The 18,697-nt window shown below is 35.7% G+C and overlaps 1 protein-coding gene across 6 annotated transcripts in view; it reads right to left on the reverse strand.

Annotated features, from left to right (window-relative positions):
- Sas-4 (spindle assembly abnormal 4) overlaps positions 1-18,697 on the reverse strand; it is a 65,647-nt gene that overhangs the window by 18,291 nt on the left and 28,659 nt on the right. For 5 of the 6 annotated variants that reach the window (XM_081768425.1, XM_081768428.1, XM_081768423.1 and 2 more), the window contains 3 exons: positions 17,212-18,504; positions 13,955-14,110; positions 944-1,929 (listed from right to left, as the gene is read on the reverse strand). In XM_081768425.1, the coding sequence (XP_081624551.1) occupies positions 944-1,929; positions 13,955-14,110; positions 17,212-18,504 (2,435 nt within the window). The remainder of the gene's footprint in view (positions 1-943; positions 1,930-13,954; positions 14,111-17,211; positions 18,505-18,697) is intronic. The other variant, XM_081768427.1, reaches the window with a different exon arrangement.

Consider the following 18,697-nt stretch of genomic DNA (forward strand, 5'->3'; position numbering starts at 1 on the left):
AATCAATTTTTGATATCACTACACTAAGAAAAGGTAGAAAAGGTAGGCTAAGAAAAGGTAGGTAAGAAAAGGTGGCTCCTTTCCTACGCCATTGGTCTAGTATTGATTTATGCATATACTTTGAATAGTATGGTTGAATAAATATACCAATTTCAATAACAGTTCTCACATTTCTGTCTACCGCACAGACAGCTATTTTGTTATTTTATTAAATTCAATATGAGTCCACTTTATTATTATTATTATTATTATTATTATTATTATTATTATTATTATTATTATTATTATTATTATTATTATTATTATTAAAGTTTAACATTTATATGTACTCCTTCAAATATCGAAATTCATAACTCTGTGTGATAATTTTCTTCTTCCCCGTTTCCATTTTCCCCTTCAAATCACAACAAACATTAACAATATTGTAACCCAACAAACCATATACTGACTTTTATTAGTGATCGTATGTTCTAGCCACCCGTAAAGTAAAGCAGGAAAGTACTCATACCTCCCCTTTCAACAGCTCGTTCAACCATATAAATACACAACAACGACTCCAAAAACAAACGCAGTGAATCGTTAAATAGATAATACGTATCTTTGTTCCACTCTGATTGCTTTTTTCATTTAAAGTGTACTATTTTATGAATAAAAAAAATTGTTTGTTTGGAACTCAACGTCAAAACTGCATCAGAGCTGGATACGGACCAGCAGCTTAAAGCAGAATTAAAATCATATGAGCTAAAAGAAAGGAAACTAGGTGTCCCACAGGTGAAAATGCCATTTGCCTGTGAAAGAATCTGTTAATTACTGTGGAGTACAAAGCTATTTACAGATTAGAATATTTCATTATTTTTTAACGTTATTATAATAAGCATACATCTAAAACATAATTACAGATAATACTAAGAATATAAAAAAAAAAATTATGCGCAAAACTTACTTCGGAAATTCCAAGACTTCTAAGCCATCTGGGTATGTAGTGTGCCATGTCCGAGTTTCAGAATAGTAATACTTTACTATTCCATCCGGAAGTGTCTCCTTCACATCCCCGTTATAGTAAATCATCTTGATATGAGAAGCATCGGCTGAGATTTTTTTACAATTTCCATTTGGATACCAAATTTCTCTGCAGCCACTGGGAAACACCCTCTCCCTGTAGCCATTAGGATGAGCTACGTCTTTTACTTCATTTGTTTTCGAAGACGCTGCATCTGACGACCACGCACTCTTTTCTGCAGATTTTATAACACCATCGTCATCATCATTATTTTCACTGACATCCGATTGCGATGTCTTGTCCCAGTCGGAGGAATCATAATCATCCTCATTGTAATTATTAGCAAAAAAGGCATCAAATACCATTCGAGCAGCCCTGTCTTCTAGGGTTTCGTTGCCTTCATCTTCAGACCCAGAATTCAATTCAACTGGTGACTTTGAAGTGGGTTTATCTTTGACAGTTTCATTGACAGTCTCTTTCCCACTGTTGCCACCAACTACATTCTTATTATAATTACTATCGTAATTATCATCATCATCATCATCATCATCATCTTGAACAGCTCCATATACCACCTCGGGTATAGTCGATAGAAGGCCATTTTTTAATGCACCTTTTCCATTCTTTACTCCTAACGGTTTACCACTTGCCTGTGGTACTTCTTTCACTACATTCGAGCTTCTCGAAATTTTATTGGGAGGCTCACGCTTCTGTAATTTATTGTTTGGACCATTTAATTTTGTACTACTCTTGTCCACGTTTGGTTTCCCTTGTGATAACACTGTTTCAGGTATCTTTCCTGTCGGAACCACTTCACGAATAATCACAGCATTTTCCATATCTTTCACGTCAATTTTCGCAATATGGCGATTTATAACATCAATTATATTGGTATCTATATTCTTGTTCTGCCCACCCAACAACTTCACCTGAAAATAAAGAGACAAAGAAAAGGCTTAATACACTTCATACTAGTTTACGCTGTTTTCTCAAAGTTAATAAAGTGATGGAAAATCAACAACCGCCTTAAGTTTCCTATACATAAACGTACGGTTCAAATCTATTTAGTGCTACCTAAATGAAAATAAAACATGATCAAAATAATAAGATCCATGTTACAACTTCGAGAATATTGTCAACCTAGGTTGTTACTCCTTTAGAATTTACTTTGGAATGTAGCATTTTCTATTAATAGAGCACTTTGAGTAGACCCAGATTGGTAATATTAACTTAAGGTACATTCTACATTACCTACTATATTGCTAATGTTGAATGAACGCACCTAAAGCGTGCTATGAGTAGTCTTGGGGCCATACATAGAACCTGTTGGAAAAGTTGCGTATACGGCATTTCTCTTTTGGAATAGTTTGTATGGTAGTAGTGGACTATTTATGGGTTGGTCACGTGATCGGGATAGTGCGCAATTTCTCCCAATATGGCCGACCAGCCAAAGTGCAATCTTTGTGAAAAAACACATATCTCCTAAACTTATAGTCCAATCTTCATGATTTAAAAACTAAATGACGTAGAAGGTAACAGACTATAATAAATTATCTAAAGTGTTTGACTAATCATAGAAATAAACGCCTATTAAAATAATTGTATATTAAAATTTGCCTTTTTTTGATGGGTATAACTCATATTTTTAAACATGATAAGTAAACAACTAGAATGATCGAAAAACACATTTTTTAACTTAAAAGGGTATTAAAATATCTTTCATTTGACACATAAATCATTAAGATCGGTTAAGAAACAAAGAAGATACAACGAATTAGTTGGGAGCATACATAGGATCTGTTGGAGACAGTTGCGTATACGGCATTTCTCTTTTCGGATAATTTATGTGGTGTTGATGGACTAATTATGGGTTGGTCACGTGATCGAGATTATATGTGTTCTCTTTTAGTTTTGTTTCAAATTTTAATCCTTTGCGGACAGTAGTATATATAGATTTTATTTAGAGTTACGTCACTTGCTTGCATATGTATTATTGAATTACAGTGAATTGGTTGCTTATAATACCTTCTTCTGTTTTGTATCGTTTTTGATAATTTTTTCTACATCATTTGAAATGGAATGAACAATTGTAGTGCGATCTCCTATCAAAAAGATATCGAAAACAGAAAACAATGCGAATCCAGTATGTATTTTGTGCAAGATCCAGACTCGAGGGAAAAAAGTTTATGGAACCGACAGTGGTAGAGAAAACATTTCATATTCTTCGCGGAAGCTCCAGGATGGCTTGTTAGATAAAGTGGAGTTCAGTGAAATTTACTATCACATTGACTGTTATAGACCCTACGTGTTAAAATCGAACGAATAGAAGAACGAATAGGATATGTGGAAAATGTTTGTGTTGTTGGTGACAGTGGTAACTACGATAAAGATCGAGTTTTGCGCAATCAGAAGAATACTTCCATAAGGGAACGTTGCGTTGTGTGTGATCGTATATCAAACAAAACTAACAAAAATTGTACAGGATTTGTGAAAGAGACAGAGCTGCTCAATTTCTCGCAGCATCTCGATACTTTCAAGAAGATGTGTTCTCAAGGACAAGGACTTTAACAGACGAAGATAGTGTCTTTGCCAGTGATATCGTGTACCATCGCCAATGCATGAGCACGTATTTGTTAAAATACACTAGGGATACCAACAACCAGGAAAAAAGATGTGAGTCCTGTTGAGAGTTTAAGAAACTTCTTGAGACGATTTCGTTTCCCGCCAAAGGATATGAACTTTCTCAGCTGTGCTCCTTCATGAAGGAAGAATGCAAATCTACCGAATATGTGACAAACAAGATGCTTAAAAAGCTATTGATAAATCATTTTGGTGAAGAAATAATGTTTATCTATCCTAAAGAAAAAAAAACAAAAAACAAATCGCAGTTAGTTTACTCATCACAAGTACGTATTCCAGATGTTGTTGATAAAGTGAGGAATGTAGAAACTTCTTTACATAGTTTTACAGTATGAAAGTTGAAAAGAGTGTTCAAAGATTATGATTTTCAACTTGAAAATTCCGACTAGCGACAGGGAAGGTAATTGGGAACTGCATGTGTCCGCTTTCCGCAGAGCGCTGCCATTATTTTTTTGCTTTGGAAAGATAAATTACATTAGGTGGGGAAGTACTCACTTTGAAGACTGTCTTAAACTAGCTAAAGAGCATCCAAATTTGTATGAAGACTTTTTAGGAGGACATTTCGTTGTGCAGAAAACTAAGACATTTCAGTAGTGTCGCTATGGATCAGGCATTAGAGCAGGTGTAAACAAGCATGCAAAAGGCCCCAGTGGAATCATTGCAATAACCCGGGAAAAGAATTTGTAGCACTAAGAAATCTCGTTCAACATGAAAAGACTGCAATGAAACATCTTTTTCATACTTTATGTCGGATGCAATTCTATGATGAATGCGTGACGCACCATGAGTTTTCAAAAACACAAACAGCTCATGATGAATAACTAGTGACAAGACCTGTGAATTTCATCGCTGAAAGGGGCAACCCATTTGACTTATCCGATGATGGAATTCAGAACATCATCACAGGACGTCGTTTCACTGAAGAAGAAAAGAAATTTAAGCTAGAATGTGTTGATATAGGAGAGAAGCAATACCAGGAATTTAGGAAATATGTTTTTGTTGAGAAAACAAAGATACTGCTTTCACCCTTACACTGGATGAAGAACAATGTGTTCAATTCAGATCCAAAGAAATCTGTTGATGTTCAGAAGGAAACCACTGACGCCTTGGAACTTGTAGATATAGCACGTGAAAAAGGCTATTCAATCGATCGTCTGCTATGTTGGGAACTCACATCTAGATCTTTTTACTTGATGAGAAATTGATTCCTCCCTAAATCTCAAAAGTCAGAAATGGTTTGTGAGCTTGAGAAAGATTTACCTGATGGAACGGTACTGAAGCAACTTCCCGAGTCCACTCTTCCAACCGCCACCATGATTGACTTCATGCTTTATGTAGCAGCCGCCGGTGGAAAGTCGTTGTAGACCTTTGGAGATCTAGTAAAGAGCGTGTTTCAAAGAATACTTCATTTATCAAAAGGATCTGTGAGGGTAGATATTGTTATGGGTGTTTACTTGGAAGGAAGCATTAAGTCGTCAGAGAAAAGAAGAATGGCTTTTGATCCTATTGAAATTACTATATCTAACATGGAAACACCTCTACCAAAGGACATGAATTATTACATTATGGAACATGGTTCCCGTCACAATATTTCCATCTACATAGGCGATCTTGGAATCAACGAGGAAAAGAATGTACGTATTTTGAATGGCGAGTCTACTGAAATAGAGGATTTAACATCACATCTTGAAGAAGCAGATGAAAGACTTGTTTTACATGTGAATCACGCCATCAGGACATCAGAAATGACACGCATTGTACTTGCTTCATCCGATGCTGATTCATTTGTATGTGCAACGTACTTTTTTGCCTTGGAATTTAAGAAGAGAGGACTTCTTGAAATGTGGGTTCTGTGTGGCGCAGGGTCAACAACCAGATATTTACCAGCTCACACACTTATTGACTACATTCCAGAACCTTTTATCAACATTTTGCCAGCTGTCCATGCGTTGTCCGGATGCAATACCACAAGCAAATTTTCGACAAAACACGTTGCTGTTAAACGTGCGAAAAAGCCACCCCAACTTTTGGAACATTTTTGGAAGAATGAGTTAAACAATGTAATGGTTCAACAAGCTGAGTCATATCTTGCAAGTACCATAAAAGCAAACTATACAACATTCGATGAACTCAGAGTTACTGAATATCACAGAATGAAATGTATTGATTTCACAAAGTTCCCACCAACATCATCATCAACACACTTACACATAAAAAGAGCGTATCTTCAAAGTCATCGTTGGTACAATATACTTCAGAATTACACACCACTTAATCCAGCGGACTATGGTTTCGTAGAAGACGGTGTTTGATTACCATCTGTAGTAGAAGAAAGACTTCCACCGGATTTACCTGTACCGTGCACATGCAAGAAATGTGCCAAAAGCACTGTCTGCAAGTGTCGTTTAGCAGTGATTTCGTGCTCGAAATTCTGTGAATGCGATCTAAATGGTTGTAATAATCCATACAACTAGCATGCAAGCTGTAGTACCAAATAACAAAGTTCATATAATAACATTGTATTGTGCCATTCTTTTGTAACATCCAAAATGATGTTTATTTTTTGTGGTTTTTGTTGACTATGTTACTATGATATCATCATTTGTACTATGTACACTACGTATTATTTCTGAGACTATAACAATTGTTACTACATACTTAATTAAAAAATATAAGTATTGAGAGGAAAGACTGTCATTAAAAGCTTGAACTTATCAAAGAAAACTTATTAAAAGATTGAACTTATGAAATTCTTCTAACTCCTAAGATTGTAACTTTTAGTTTTAAATATTTAGCAACATCTTGGAAAAATCTGTTCATATCAAATCTTTTGATCAAACTGGAAATAATCCCATGCAGCAGTAACGAGAATGGTGCTCTGTAAGTGTGTATTCCAATATACGTAATGACGTCATCAACCCCTCCTCTGTGGGCGCAAAAACCTAAGGAGCCTATTTATTCTTTAATACAAACGTGCACTATCCCGACCATGTGATCAACCCATAATTAGTCCATCAACACCACATAAATTATCCGAAAAGAAAAATGCCGTATACGCAACTTTCTCCAACAGATCCTATGTATGCTCCCAACTAATTCGTTGTATCTTCTTTGTTTCTTAACCGATCTTAATGATTTATGTGCCAAATGAAAGATATTTTAATACCCTTTTAAGTTAAAAAATGTGTTTTTCGATCATTCTAGTTGCTTACTTGTTATGTTTAAAAATATGAGTTATACCCATCATAAAAAATGCAAATTTTAATATAGAATTATTTTTATAGGTATTTATTTCTATGATTAGTCAAACACTTTAGATAATTTATTATAGTCTGTTACCTTCTGCGTCATTTAGTTTTTAAATCATGCAGATTGGATTATTAGTTTAGGAGATATGTGCTCTTTTCACAAACGTTGCACTTTGGCTGGTCGGCCATATTGGGAGAAATTGCGCACTATCCCGATCACGTGACCAACCCATAAATAGTCCACTACTACCATACAAACTATTCCAAAAGAGAAATGCCGTATACGCAACTTTTCCAACAGACATGGTTTGACCCCAAGACTAGAGGTATTTTGGAGATCTCCACCACTATTTTGAGACAGAAAACCAGAACCATGTGTGTAAATGAGACACACAATTCAAAGTATTATTTACCTAGGTAACATGTATTTTGTCTCATTCTTGCTGTGTCTAAGTTTGTGTGTTCCTGTAGCGAATGTCTGTTATGTAACTCTAAAATGTTTGACAATTTTCTGTTAACTGGTTCATACTTGACGTAAATGATGATGTTGACCAAAAGTCAGGAAGTCCACTACTTGAGTGCAGCGGCCTTTGTTGTACTCAATTCAGTCTATCAAAATAACGTTGTTGTTGAATACTTAATTCTCAACTTGAAGATTTTAACTATGAGATGTTAGCACAATGGTCCTTCAACTACTACTCCAGTGACTCCAATTCTGAGTGACTACGACAAAATAAACTGAAGCATTTATACAACAAAAGGTGCTTACACTGCAGCTCGTGGCTCCCAAAATTCAATTCAAAATCATTACACGTGCGTATGAGATTACTCTGAAGAAATCTTAATTAACCAATACTTCTTAAAGATTGAGCATCCTGTCAACACTGTGAATTTTACATAACTTAATCACGCTGTCCGATGCAATGTGTTTTTCTTAATAACAGAAGATACAATTACAAAATGCTCATGTTAACAGAAAACCTTTCAGAAAACTTACAACATTCACAGACTGCTCTTTATGAAACTGAAACACTAAAACCAAAACAAACTTTGATAATCTTCCAAGACTGAGAATTAACATGCACAATATTTCCAATAATGAGATTAAAATATTAAGAATCCTTGACAATATATCATTGCCTTCATCACACAATATCTGATCTAAGATAATGTGTCTGAAGAAGACAATGATATATTGCCGAAACTATAATCCAGATTAGCAACAGTAAGTGCCTGCGTTTGTCTGATTTTATTTTTATTTCAGTTACGCGTAGTTCCAAAGCTAGAATAAGCAGCAGCAGCACTTAACTTAGTTCTGATGTATGTAGGTCAAGACTATTTCCCCATATTACGAGACAACCTCCTGAAAAGTCTTACTATCTAGTACAGGGTCCGGCAGAAAGACCTCCCGTATTTGGAGAGGGCACTGTGTGAGTTGTGGTGGGGATACGACAGTGGAGGGGTATCGATCGATATCGGTACACGTGACATTTTCAGTAGTCGCAATGGCGTGGAGCGGTGAGCATCGTGCTTATTGTGGAGAAGTATATTCGTAATGGTGATTTTGTGATTACTACTCAGCAGGCATTTCGCATTCGGTTCGGACTTGGCCGACATGATTCTGTTCTGGATAGAAAAACTATTCAAGTTTGGTTATCAGACTTTAGAGCAGCATGTCCTGCACTGGAAATAAAAATGCCTGGCCGACCTCGGACTAACAACGCGGGAAAATGTGGTGCATCGAGAACATCCATCCAGCAATCTCCAAAGCGCTGGCCACTTAAAACAGGTCAATAATAATAATAACAATAACTCCCCACACACACATATATATATGCACTTAAAAAAATATAATCTTTCAATACCCGATCAAGCAAAGATGGGGACTCTCACCTGTACAGAGTTTTTTGGAAAGAAAAGTCATACTGCTAATAGCACAATAGCAATCAAATTATTATGAGTCAGATGTCTTCTTTCTAAAAATATATATACAGAGGCTCTTCCGCATATATATGACCAAATTGTACTTAGGATAGGTTATGAAAATCCATGGCGTCAAACCATGCACGATGTGTTTTCTATAATTTCGAACGGTGACACGGGAACGTACTTTTTTACTGCAGAAGGCTCTGTTGGATAACTACGAGGGGGATCTTGATCCATTCCTCTTTACACCTTTCCACAGTCCACACGCCTTCGGCCAAACCCCTTTTAAGCAATTCAATCCACAAAAGTGAATCGGACTTGCTTCTAGAGACTTCACAAGTGTCGCGCCGAAAAGTATGGTTTGTGCATAGCTATTCCAGTGGCCTCTATCATACCCTGGTAGACTGTGTGACGATCTTGAGGTAAGTGGTGAAGCTTTGTCTTTATGGATGCGGACCATGATGATTTCGTTCGTAAATTTTTTTCTTAAATCGTTGGGGTTGGGTAAATTCATATTTTCATTCCTGGTAAATTTCAAACAATGGGAACGATTGGAAAGTCCTACCACAATTAAACTGTGTTAAATCAGAATAAAAATAGTTTTAGTATTACTAATATAGCTGCTGCCGTTGGAATTAACTACGTCCGTTTCAACATTATAGCAACTACTGCACTGTCGCAGCTGTGTGGTAGTGGTGGAAAATTTCACAACTAAAGCAAATGAATAGAACATAGACAAGCCCTAAACAGCATATCTAAACGGCAGCTGTTCTAAAACTCATTTAGCTACCCAAGTCCTACAATGCAAAAGATCAATATTTTTAGGGCTTATGAACGTTATATATTTACATACAAACATAAATTTGTTTCAAAATATAACACTTTTATGGTGCCTTGTTTGTTTTACTAAATGTTTACCAATTTAACGCGACACCCTGTATATAACTAAAACCATATCTTGCGAAGTGCATCACTCAATACATAGCTACCCTATCTACTTACCTATTTCTATTTTAAAAGAACATACCTGCTAATAATAAATATTTTCATGTGGACAGGTGTAAATTCTATGCAGATCAATTTATGTGACAAATACCAAAGGATTTACAGAATCAAATGGTTTACTCAAGTCTACAAAAGTCAGTTTAAGTTGTGCCCCAGAATTCAAGGCGTTTGAGATTTCTTTTGTGATCTGGAAAAAAATTAGTTTCTGTGAACTTATTTCTTACCAGACCATTTGCCACTCATGAAACCCCATATAAAAAAGTCTACTTATGATATCGAATAGTTTCATGAATACATAGTTAACTTATCTTTAGTTAGAGTTCTTACTCGTGCATTTGTCTTGAACGTTACGTTAATAATTATTCTGTTTTGTAGGAATGTTTTCCTTGATAAATATCATTGATTGTCTTTACGTATCTCAGAAATTAAACTAACTTTATTTATTCAACAATACCCTATGTTGGGGAAGACTACTTCCCTCTCTTTGGCTGTGGCATCTGTTTCAAAATTCATATAGAGTCACGATAAACACAAAATACTAATTAATAGCTTACTTTTATTTATTCCCAAATAAGTTAGGGAAGATACCGTGAGAGAAGGTATATATTATTTTAAATATTAAAAATTATCCCGTTTTGATTCTGTTCTTAACTTTTTTCTGGCCATTGTTAAAGAGTTTCTTTAGTGCGTAGTCTTAATAAAACAAAGTTTCTAAACAAACTTAATATACAGACTCCATTTATTCGACGCATGGTGGCAGAGTTGCTGCTTCTCCATAAAATTATCAACGGAAGAGTGTATGTATAGTGTCTGATGAAGGATATGGTAGATATCCGAAACTGTAACACTTTATAGTTTAAAATACAGTGTCCGTTGAAGCTTTGGTCAGTATTTCTTTTGTTACAATATTCAATCCAAAGCCATGGATAGTGTTATTACCGAATTATTCGTTTCTGTTCTTAATTTTCATGTACCTTCACGCCTTACTCGCACTGATATGTTACTAACATATGTAACACCCAGACTATTAATTATAGAAAGTATTTATACTTCGGGCCGGCAGCTGGCATCACTGTATAATAGTTTACCGTCACATGTTAGTTCTGACTCTGAATATCATTTTAGAAACAAACTGAAGCTTCAATAAATGTGGTACATATTATATATATATATATATATATATATATATATATATATATATATATATATACTGTTGTTATTTCTTATATAATTTGTTAACTTGTTTCAGTGTAAAATGGACATAGATCTGTATCTGAAATATATATATAAATAAATAAATAGTATAATTTATTTTATTAGCTGATTAATAATGTCTTTACTTCTAATTGTACTCGTATTAATGAGATTTTGTTTTAAAACAGAATTGTTTTCTGGGGCAATTTGGTAGAAGGTTCGACATGATTATACAACAGTGGTACCTGTCTATGTTGGATATTTTTATGTCATTGACCAACTTTTTCATAACAAAGACATATATATATTATTTTTTCATAACAAACCCAGTTTGAAACAAAAATTAAACGATCATGTGTGACTAGTAGCATTATTGACAAACTAGAATTTTAAAAGGAATCTATACTGCTGAATTAGAATTTTTACTATAAAAATAATATAAATTAAAATACTTACACAACTTATTCGTATCCATTCAGCGTGTTAACAATTACTTTTTCTAACGTCTGTCCGAGGTAAGCAGACATATGCGTTTTCCATTTGAAATTGTAATCTATTAGCGACTCAGTGTAAGCAAGGCGTGAATTCAAGGACAAGGCCTGCATGAAATCGCCTCCAAGAAGAAAAATCTCCCCAGGTAATTTTAAATATTACGATTAGAAAATTTACAAGAATGCTTACAAAAGAAAGAAAAAAGCACCTTTCTTCCGGGTTAAAATGTCTGAATTCGCCACTGTTTCTCAGCGACAAAATTGCTTTAAGAAGTGAAGAAAATATTTAGTTTAATAAGTCTTTCCTTTCCTTCTAATAACCCCATGCGATAAGATCCTCAAAATCCATTCCATCGAGCGAAGCAGAAGAGGATATTTATCTTCAAAACATGCCATTGATTGCTTTTCATTATAATAATAACGACTGAGTTTCGTTTCGCAACCACGGTAGACTTCCAAACTATGTGAATTCAATACTCAAACTTGAAGCAGTACATCTATAAGTATTGGTTGTAATAGAGAAATAAGATCAAAGACAGAATCTGTTCCTCCGACGCTGAATCCACATCAAAAAGCCAATACTCACTATCTCTTATTGTTTTTGCTCCATGGAGATTACTAATTATGTTTATCACTTTCGCTTACAATAGAGGAATAAAATTAGAGATGAGACATATTCTTACGGTACTGAATCTCTATTATTAAAAAAAAAAAAAATCCTTACCGTTTAAGCTCTACAGAAATATGTACTGAAACCTGAAATCCTAGAAAATTTCCATCACTCACAGTTCTAGTCGAGTATTGTGAGTGGTAATTGTATTTTCTTTTGAGACGAATCGATCACAAACAACTGCTTTCCGCTATCTGTTACCATTCCTGATCTACGGCGACTAACACTGAAACCAGAAATGGTTGACTTCTACCACTTCCGGTTTGAACAGAGGGTTAATGTATGAGATGGAACCTATTTTTGGGACGCTAAATCGACTGCAAAAAAAAAAAAAAAAAAAAAAAACTCTTCTCGATATATTTTATTTTTTCACTCTATGGAAACAAATATTGAAACCGGGAGTAATGGCAAATTTCAACCACTTCCGGTTTCAGTAGTGCGTTGCGGGTGGGGATGATATGCTGTTTTGAGACGCTGAATCGATTGAAAAAAATGCTTTTCCGTATCTCTTACCGTTTTTGCTCGATAGATAAAACCGTTCTATAACACCTTCGAAACTTACGTATATCATAGTTTGGAAGTCTAACAATATTTTAGTAATAGCTCTCCTGTTCGTCTAGTGGCTATCACGTGCGTCTTTGGTGCACGTGGTCCCGAGTTCGACTCCTAGTAAGACAGCATTAATATTTGAAGGCCTTACGGATATTATGGTTCGGATTCCATCTTAAACTGCAAGTCCACTTTTATGAAGCCTTGGTGCTGAAATTGACGCTAAATTTAAACAACAAACAATAATAATATATCACTATCGCTTGTAGTCTTCATTCTATTCAAACCCTGAATTTAAAGTTTTGAGATTCCTATCGGTAAATCCTGTATTTGGGATCTGTAGCTACCGTGAACTTCATCAGGATTACCTAAAACTGGGAAAAGCAGGTACTTCCTTAAGTAGTATCATCTGTCGTGTGTGTTTAGGAAAGAATGGTTAGAAATCTCTTGGATGGGTATGCTCATTCTAGAAAAAAGCCTGAAAAAATATACGCACTGTATACACAATAATTAGTTTACATAAACACATATAGGTATAATAATAAAATAACACTAACTTAGGCATCCAATTGGCGCTTCAATCGCAGACGTTTCAATGAAAAACTTTCGCCATCATCGCCTTAAAACTTACAATACTCGAAGAACTGCAATTTTGATCATTTTCTTCTCGGTAGAAATAATGGTTGGCGTAAGAAGTATTGCTCTTAGGTCCCCTGTCACCACTAATTTACTTAGAACCATTCCACAGAAAAGAAAGTTATCAACAAAAGTCTTAGGAATGTTAAAAAAAAAAAAAAAAAAATGGATTAAAAGATTGCGATCTTAGCCACATATTTTAGGAAGATCAAAAAAAGAAAGAAAAGAAAAGAAAATGCATCATTAGATTGCGCTCTTGGCCCTAAATCGAGTTTTCGTATTTTCTACGAAATAAACACATCGTACTGAGTTAAGTGATAATTTAGGTTTGGCTACACTATACGTAGTTCTCCAGATATAAGGCCTACAAGAAATCCTTTTGATTGAAATATATTGAATCTTTTGATCCAAAAATGCCATTCCTCGAGCAACGTAAGTTTTAAAAGACAAATACATTGATGATGGTGAAAAATCATCTTTGAAACGTCTGCGACTGGAGTGTTTCTCAAATACACTTTCGTTAGTATTAGTTGATATCCATTCAATTGTTTCATTAAGTAATTCACATATAGGTGCAAATTAATTGAAAATATACCTTAGAAAGTTCTTCTTTCTCTCTTTTGAGTTTATTGATTTCTTCCTTCAACTGTGAATTCTCCCTTTCAAGAACCTTCTGCCTTTCCCTTGCTCTGCTGTTCGCTGCATTCCATCGGCATTCTTTCTTCTTCATTTCACTCTGAAGTTCCGTCACCTTTAACAACAACACATTACATTGTATTACAAGCCCAATTAAAGGAATATCAATCGATTTACAAGTTCATAGTCATTAATATCCATACAATAAATACAAAATAATTTGTAGATTAAATGAGCTGAATGTTAATGAAGATCTCATACGTCACTATGACCTTTCAACCGCTGAACCGCGATCGCATCAAAGTTCGCAAACTGGAAATCAAGAATTAGGGCAGGATTAAGACGATTAGAAATAGTAAGCATTTAAAAGATTCTGGTGTCCCATATATATGTAATTCACAATATAAACAACGATACAGTGCAGTTATTATTGTATACAGGGTTTTCATAAAGTCTGGACGGATTTAATTTGCTTATAATTTTCATAAAAATGCTCATAATGAAATCAAATAAAGTGCAAACGGTAGCGGAAGGATTAAATTTTTAGTTGGCAACACTGTTAGATAAGCGGCAACTCTGAACACGTTGAGAAAGGGAGAGGTAGGGCAAGGGTCAGTTTCTTACCAAATTCCATCCATTGTTGTTCTGTGGTACGCAGAGCTAAAATCACCAATTCTGGTGTGTCGAAAGTTCACCAAAGAGTTCAAAAAGCCGGCACCGACTGAGAGTGCAATCCGAAAGTGGCATGCTAAGTTCTTGGAGACAGGAAGCGTCCTGGACCGTCCTCGAAGTGGATTCCAGCGCCGCCTACGCGAATGTGTGGATGTAAATGGCGCCCAGTTGGAGGTGTGGCGGTGAATGAACTGAGCTGGTACAGATTACAGGTAAAAATTTAATCCTTCCGCTACCGTTTGCACTTTATTTGATTTCAGTATGAGCATTTTAATGTAAATTATAAGCGAATTAAATCCGTCCATACTTTATGAAAACCCTGTGTGTATATATATATATATTAATTTTTGTCATTTAATGTTAGAGTCTTCTTTCGCAGATTTTGGTTCCCCTACATCATTTACAGTATAGCCCATGAACCATGGTAAATTCGACTGTGGAAAATTTCCGTGGTGTCCTCTTCCCTTGATGCCCTACGTAAGTGCTTATTTTGCTTAATGATTAATCCACCCCTGCCGAGAAGGAGGTCTGTGTTGCTGAAAATCTGAGATAGGGATGACTGAGGAAGAACATTTAATGGGATGTTAAAATTTTTCAAGAAATGATTTTAATCTGTCGTTTCTAAATGCGAGAAATTCATTTCGTTACTTCGTTTCGTTTTAACTTGGGGGGGGAGGAGTGAAGACGAAGTAATGTCGAAAGTAAGCCTAACGCTTTTTCTAGTATTTTGAGCGAGATATTAACTTTGAGAAAACTCACTTAGCGGTCATTTCAATGGGACAAAATAATGAAAACTTACTGAGAATTATACGAGATGGATTTCAAAAGGGTCGATATTTTTTTACGTGGGGTTGGCAACACTGATAAAGCTGTGCATGCTCGGAAGACGTCTTAATATTCTGTGCTTGCAACAGAGAGAGAATCGTCCAAGTATAATTCCGTACATGCGAGAAGCAGTAAGGTGAAATGAGACCTGCCACATGATTTCTGAACGCCAAAGGACAGAATGCAGCTGGTATAAAATGGGAATTGTGTGCCATTTACGGACTGGCAGTAATGAGTGACGGGAAGGTCACGCAAATGGTGTAGAGAGTTGCGGGAAGAGTGTTCAATTGGCCATGACGATGAGCATAACGGTACGCCTAGTATTCAGAAGGACGAGTAGTAGAAGGTGTTAACGAAAAAGTGTGATCTAATCACCGATTCAGAATAACTGACTCGACACAATGTGTCCAGAATGGTCTGAGAAAACAGTGCACCGAACTGTGACTGACAAGCAAAGTTATTACAAATTGTGTTCGAAGTGGGTGTCAGAAATTCTGACAGACGTTCACAAAGAGCAATGCTCCGCTGAAGGGAGGATAGGGATGATCTCTTTTTTCACATAGTGACGGGCAGTAGCGTATTTAAGGGGAGGCTTCCAGGCTTAAGCCCTCCTCGAAATCTTACTTACTATAGTAAAGTAAATGAAATATCTTGCAGAATTTTCACATTTCCAGGCAAAGCCCCCACCCGAAACGAAATCGTAAATACGCCACTGGTGACGGGGGATGAAACCTGGATATCGTACACCACTAGGGAATCGAAGCAGCTGTCAATACAATGGCGGCATTCTGGTTCTCCTAAAGCGAAAAAATTCAAACACAATCAGTTCACAAAATCATGGTAACTGTGTTTAGGGATTAAAAGGGTGTGATACTTGTGAAAATTCTTGAAACCAGGACGAACAATTACAGCAGATATGTATTGCCAAACACTGAATAATCTGCGACGTGTCATCCAAATTCGGCGGAGAGAAATGTTACGCTCTGGAATTTATCTGATCCATGGCAACGCCTGGCCAATACTTCAATAGGAACGATTCAATAATCCCCCTTACAGACCCGATCTTGCTCCCAGCGATCTTTTTTTTTTTTTTTTCTTTCTTAGAAAAGTGGCTTGCATCGAAGCATTTCAGTGACAGTACAGTGCTCAAACATTAGTTCTGGGCTGTCTGTACTCTTAGGCGGAGATTTTATAGGGAAGCTTGTGCACGCGACGAGAAATATCTGGAGGTTCATAGTGACTACATCGAAAAATAATCGAGATATGTACTTGTATACCAACCACAACAAATTTCTTCAGCTATCATTTTCTTATTTTTAAAAAGATATTTTTTTATATTTTATTTTACTTATTTTTTTAAATTTATTTATTTTGTGCAATACTTCACCTCGATGAAACTAGCGCCCTAATTTTTTACAGAACTTTCTACACTTATTTGTGTATTTATTTAGTTTATTGTTAGTATAGAACAGTTTGTACATTTATTTACTTTAATACATACCTTAAACTTTTTCGATACCTTTGTTGTTCACCTAAATCATTCAGGTATATTTTGATACAGAATGTACGAGACACCTTACTTTAGCATTTCATTAACCATAGATGGAGAAATCATCGGATATACATTTCGCGAAATTAAATTGCTTTTAAGACCATGGTGCCATCATTTTCAAATGAACGGCGCAAAATAAATGCAAGTTACTTAAGATATTTGCTTACCTTTTTCTTTAATGTTTCCAACTCCTTCCTTTCATTCTTGTTCGGTTGATTCTTTAAACTTTTGCAATATTTCTCAAAAACATGCTTTTCTCTTTGCAATTTCTTTCTTTCTTCTTGAAATTTACTATGCAATCTCTGCTTTTCGTCAGCCATGAATTTTTCAAAGTCCGTCCGTTGTTTTGTTAGCGCTGCCATATCTGTTTCATAATTTCTTTTTAATTTTAATAACTCGTCATTTTCCCTCCGAAACGTCGCAATTTCATCTTCAAGTTCTTTTAACCTTGTACGTAACAAACTACTTTTAAACAAAATATCTGAATCATTCGAATTCTTGGCACTTTCCTTCGAATTATTAACACTTTCCAACTCCTCGTTTCGCGAGTCTGATGTAGGTTTCTCTGGTTGTATGTGTATGTCGTTAATATTAATTGCTGTTCTGATATTATCTCTAAACACTTGTTCATTAGAGCAAGTATCTTGACTATCGATCTGTGAATTACTTGTATCTGTTTGAACAGAGGCATTCAATTTATTAGAGCATTTATTAGACTGAGTATATCGCACTGTATCTTCAGAATTGTCACTTTCTTCGGCACTAGATTCATGTGTGTCACTCCATGCTTCTAAATCATGGAACCGTCTTGGATTTTTGTTAACGTTAGGTGACGGGCTTTGTTTTCGCTCGAAACCATTCACATACCTTGACGGTGGTATTTTTTGAGGTGTGCTCAAACAGGACGTACTGCTTTCATATTCAGAATCATACACATGCCTCTGATCCTCATCTGCAAATCTAACATGCATACTCATATCAGATGATTTGCCTCCTTTCGAGTTCACTGAAGGCACGATCACGATGTCTTCTTGGTTATTTTGTAACTCTCTATTATGTGCAACTAGTTTCGCAAGAGCAAGTGAAGCATTGATCCACTGGGAACCAGTAGGTACCTGTCGACCGTCACTCTCACTATCTGTCGCGTCAGTGCCGAACGGTAAGAAAGCAATGGAACCAAACTTCTTTGTATTAAGAAACCCTCCAGCAGACAAGATTTTGTCATTTTCCCTCTGTGTGTTTGCAACATTTGTTTCCCCTTGTTGTTGTGTCCCTTTTTCTGGAATAGTACTTAAGTGATCTTTGGTAGGCGTATCCGCTAAATGTTCCATTTGCTTTCTGGGTGTGGATTTAACCGAATTCTCCATGAGTTTTGTTACAAGAGACGACGTTGAACAGAAGCTAGAATCAGCGGCTGCTTGCTCGAGGAGTTCGAAAATTTTCAGTTCCTCCTGTTCCTTCTGAAACAAAACAATAAAAATTAAAAATCTCTACGGTACGTACAGTCGTCAATGAAAGTTCTCTTCGGAAAATATACTTTACAATATGAGAACCACTACACAATTTAACACTTTAATTTTTCAATTTAACCAGAATCCTAATCAAGTTTGTTACCAAGAGCCTTAGATATTTTAATTATAATGTGATCAGATG

This window comes from Thermobia domestica, chromosome 8, assembly GCF_964235325.1.
Source record: "Thermobia domestica chromosome 8, izTheDome1.hap1.1, whole genome shotgun sequence".
NCBI classification, from domain to species: domain Eukaryota; kingdom Metazoa; phylum Arthropoda; class Insecta; order Zygentoma; family Lepismatidae; genus Thermobia; species Thermobia domestica.